Consider the following 5000-nt stretch of genomic DNA (forward strand, 5'->3'; position numbering starts at 1 on the left):
TATTTTTTTTCTGCTATGAAAGGCAGATCACGGGCAAAGAAACTGACAATCACGGTGAATAAGGAAGATGATGTCGTCATTGAATTTAAGTATCATCCCAGTTGGGATCAAATGGAATGGCATCGAGATCAAGATCCAAGAAAACCCTACGAGAACATTAGCAAGACTGACGATTCAGAACTAATTGTACCACACGATAAGGCGAAGGAGTCTGGTGTCTATTTATTCGAAATGGATAATAACGCACCAGGAGCTTCAAGAGAGTGTGCAGTTGTGATCATTAGGAGGGGTAAGAATTACGTATATGAGTATTGAAGAAAATAACCCGCAATGTATGAAAAAAAATGAAATTTATTTAGCTTTCGAAGGGACCATCTCCCTTCCTCTTCAGAAAACTAAAGGTTACAAATCTTTAAAAAGAAGTACAGAAAGGTTCGTAAGAAACAGAAAACCACCGTAATAGATTTTCTATTCCTTACGAGCTTTTCTGTACCCTTTTTTTTTTCAACCCATTTGTTTTCTGAAGAGGATGGGAGATGGTCCCTTTGAAAGCTAGACCAATTTCAATTTTCATACATTGTGGGTAATTTTATTTATCAGAAATACACGGAAAATTGTGTATTTTAATATATATGAGTATAGTTTTTATAAGCTATTGACGTCTTAAATATTTAAGTAATGGAACCTAATATATCATGCGGGATATTGTTGACTTATACAATAGAGTATTTATATTCTAGAACAGCGGCCGCTAACCGGTGGTCGAAGGAACACTGGTAGTACGTGAGAAAAAAAGAAATTGGTGCTCCGCAGAGAAATTGGGACATTATTTCAATCTTTATGTTTTCTTAAACCTCTTATGGAAATGTCTCACAGAAGACACAGAGCCCGGTGTTGCCAATTTAACATTTCGGAGCAACTTAGCATTAAAACTCTGAACCCATCTTTTAGCACAAAAAAAAAAAGAAAAAAAAAATCTTTAATTAATTAACGCCATCATTAACAAAGTAAATCGATCATAATGAATGTGGATTTTTTCCCGGATGTAGTGTAGGCCTACACAAAATGCATATCAAATAAAAAGGAATATGTTTTATCAGTCTCATAAGCATTTCGATTTCATAGCCAAACAACATTGAAAGAGTGTTTGCCTCTCGCATGATTTCAGTAGACCTAATTTATGTCATTATTCTAGTCATTTTTTTTTTTTCAAAGAAGTACAGAAGTATACAAAGAATATATGGAGCTAACATTTCATAGAAACAGATGCAGATTATTATTATTATTATTATTATTATTATTATTATTATCACTTGCTAAGCTACAACCCTAGTCGGAAAAGCAAGATGCTATAAGAGCAAGCACTCCAAGAGGGAAAGGATAGCCTAGTGAGGAAATGAATTGAAGAAATAGATGAACTACATGACATTTAATGAATGATTTATATGAAATGTGTATGTATGTGCCATAGTTTTCACTGATATCCATGAAATTGCTCAAATACTGTCTTCCTTTCCTTGGTCTTTGTGCTACAGAATGCCCAGCCAACAGGTATGGCGACCATTGCAGCCTTTGGTGCCCTGATTGCATGCACGGAGGTATTTGTGATGCCAAGACTGGAAAATGTGTCTGTCCTCCTGGATTTAGAGGGGAATTGTGTGAAGAAGGTGAGGTCTTATATGTTTTCCACAGCTTCACTTCAACCAGACGAGTTACAGGAGATGTCTCGTTATCAAATTGCCATTGTGGATTACAATACTTCACAGACGCTTGGACTTTCTATACCTGATCTGCTCCATGTTCTAAGCCTTGTGATTTTAACCGTGTCTCTTTTCTAGTTTTGTGATCTAATTATAAGTGAGAATCACTAGTAACCAATTCCTCGTTTCTCTCCCTTTCTGACAGCATGTGAAGGCGACCGAATCCTCAACTCGTGTACCACAAATCCAGGGGTAACAAGTAATTCACAGATCTGTTTACCTCCTCCATACGGATGTTCGTGCGCTCCAGGCAAGAAAGGCTACATGTGCAATGAAGGTAATATTATTTTTACTTTTATTTACTTATTTATTTTTTTTTATTCCTAAAAGCCTCTTCGAACTAACGTCCATTACCTACCCACGATCACATTATTATTATCATTATTATTATTATTATTATTATTATTATTATTATTATTATTATTATTATTATTATTATTATTATTATCATAACAATAATAATAATAATAATAATGATAATAATAATTATTATTATTATTATTATTATTATCACTTGCTAAGCTAGAACCCTAGTTGGAAAAGCAGAACGCTATAAGCCAATGCCCCAACAGGGAAAATAGCCCAGCGAGGAAAGGAAATAATGAAAAACTACAAGAGAAGTTCAAGAACAATAATAAAATTAAAATAAACCTTTCATATATAAACTATAAAGACTTGAAAAAAAGCAAGAGGAAGAGAAACAAGGTAGAATAGTGCGCAATAATGGTATTTTTTTTTTTCATTATTATCATTTTTAAAAGCCACTTCGAACTTCATTTTTATGTTGTTACTGTTCTTAAAATATTTCATTTTTCCTTGTTTCCTTTCCTCACTGGGCTATTTTCCTTGTTGGGGCTCATGGGCTTATAGCATCCTGCTTTTCCAACTAGGGTTGTAGCTTAGCAAGTAATAATAATAATAATAATAATAATAATAATAATAATAATTAACATCCTTTGCGTACTTACGATCACATCATACGCCTTATGAAATACGCTGAAGATATTAATATTAATCTCTGGCACCGTCGTTCAATTAGTTCGTTATGAATGTTGCATAAGATTTTTCATAATTCCGATCATCCTTTACACTCACATCTTCCCGGAGAGTTCCAGCCTGTTCGTATTACTAGATATGCAGTTCATTCTAATAGTGAGGCCTTCTCCATCATGAGGCTCAATACTACGCAGTATTCTAGAAGTTTAATTCCAGCTGTGACCAAGTTGTGGGATGATCTTCCTAATAGGGTAGATGGATCGGGAGAATTTCAAAAGTTTATTTCTCATATAGCTTATTTATTTCCTTCCCTCTCTGGCCTATTTTCCCTGTTGGAGCTGTTGGGCTTATGGTATCCTGCTTTTCCAACTAGGGTTGTAGCTTAGCTAGTAATAGTGATAATAAGACTTCAACTTCTCCTGAATTCATGTACGTAAAAATTTCCGAACATTATATGTGTGTGCGTGTGTGTATGCACATCCATCTAAATATCTGACAGTCATTTTTGATGGGTCGCGTACACTAGTATTAATACATTGTATATCTTATAGATACTTTTGAGTAATTACTCCATTTTTTATTTTATATATATTTTGGATACATATCAAATGTATGCTGGCATCACGATCTTCTGTTTGGTTGTCTATGTTGACGATGTCAGTTCCAGGTCCTTTAGTGAAGAAACCAGGCTAGTTTTTTTTTATATAATTCTATAGTTTTTTTATAATTCTAACTCGTTTCCCATGTGGCGAAGTGTTTCAAATAATGAAAAAGTAATAGAGGAAAACCATAGCTCTGCATATGGCAATATATTATTATTATTACTATTATTATTATTACTTGCTAAGCTACAACCCTAGTTGGAAAAGCAAATGCTATAAGCCCAGGGGGCCCGAACAGGGAAAATAGCCCAGTGAGGAAAGGAAACAAGCGTTGTCAGGTGAATGAGGACAGAGGAGAATCTGTAAAGAATAGGCCATATTATTCGGTGTATGTGTAGGCAAAGGGAAAGTGAACTGTAACTAGAGAGAAGGATCCAATGCAGTACTGTCTGGCCAGTCAAAGAACCACATAACTCTCTATAGGTAGTATCGTGGTCTTGTAAACAAACACCTTTTTTCCACTTTTCAGATTGTGATCTTGGTACCTGGGGAGTGAACTGTCTACAGAAATGTAATCACTGTGTGGGTAGAACTTGCAACAAAGTGACAGGAAAGTGTTCATCTGGTCGAGAAGATCCCTGTGCTGGAGGTAAGCTTATAAGTTCCCATTATATACCTTTATTGTGGTGGTCTATGTGGTAATGTCCCTGACTGGTGATCGCCAGACTGCGGTTCGAGTCCCACTCAAACTCGTTAGTTCCTTTAGGTGCTGCAACCTAGCCATCCTTGTGAACTAAGGACGGAGGTTTTGGGGGAGCCTATTAGACTAACTGCTGAATCATCAGCAGCCATTGCCTGGCGCTCCTTAGTTCTAGCTTGGGTGGAAAGGGGGCATGGGCGCTGATCATACGTATGTATGGTCAGTCTCCAGGGCATTGTGCTGCTTGATAGGGTAAATTTTATTTATTTCTATCAAAATGAAAGCATAATTTTTTTAACTTATTTTGCTTGAAGTTAAAAGCTAAAATATTCCTCAACTTGCAAGTCGAATGTTCGTAAGTCTAGTGTTTGCAAGTCGAATATTTGTAAGTCGAATATTTGCAAGTCGAATGTTTGCAAGTCGAATGTTTGCAAGTCGAATATTTGTAAGGCGGATGTTTGCAAGTCGAATGCTTGCAAGTTGAATGCTTGCAAGTTGAATGCTTGCAAGTCGAATGTTTGCAAGTCGAATGTTTGTAAGTCGAATGTTCGGAAGTTGAAATCTCTATTTATGTTTCAGGCCCCAAAGGATACCTCCGTTTCCGACAGGAACCGGACGTTAATCCGGATACGGATAAGGTAACCGTATCCTTTGAGAAGGAATTTGATGGGGAAGCACCAATGTCGAACGACATATCCTATCAAGTAGTTATTTGGGTAAGTTAAAACCTTCCAAATAAACCTATTTTTTATTCATATATCTAAAGAGTTCAAATGTGGAACTTTGAACTTTTTGTTAAACAAAGTAGCATAAGTCTCTCTTTATAGTTTATATATGAAAGATTTGTTTTGATTTTGTTACTTTTCTTAAAATATCTTATTTTGATTGTTCAATACTTCCCTTGTAGTTTATTTATTTCCTTGTTTCCTTTCCTCACTGGGC

At 35.6% G+C, this 5000-nt stretch overlaps 1 protein-coding gene across 1 annotated transcript in view; it reads left to right on the top strand.

Annotated features, from left to right (window-relative positions):
- The window catches only part of LOC137660146 (receptor-type tyrosine-protein phosphatase alpha-like), a 45275-nt gene that overhangs the window by 4640 nt on the left and 35635 nt on the right, over positions 1 to 5000 (top strand). The window contains exons 6-10 of the mRNA XM_068394852.1: positions 23 to 289; positions 1536 to 1667; positions 1906 to 2037; positions 3888 to 4007; positions 4638 to 4774. Of these exons, the coding sequence (XP_068250953.1) occupies positions 23 to 289; positions 1536 to 1667; positions 1906 to 2037; positions 3888 to 4007; positions 4638 to 4774 (788 nt within the window). The remainder of the gene's footprint in view (positions 1 to 22; positions 290 to 1535; positions 1668 to 1905; positions 2038 to 3887; positions 4008 to 4637; positions 4775 to 5000) is intronic.

The sequence above is a fragment of the Palaemon carinicauda genome, chromosome 20 (genome assembly GCF_036898095.1).
Source record: "Palaemon carinicauda isolate YSFRI2023 chromosome 20, ASM3689809v2, whole genome shotgun sequence".
NCBI lineage: Eukaryota > Metazoa > Arthropoda > Malacostraca > Decapoda > Palaemonidae > Palaemon > Palaemon carinicauda.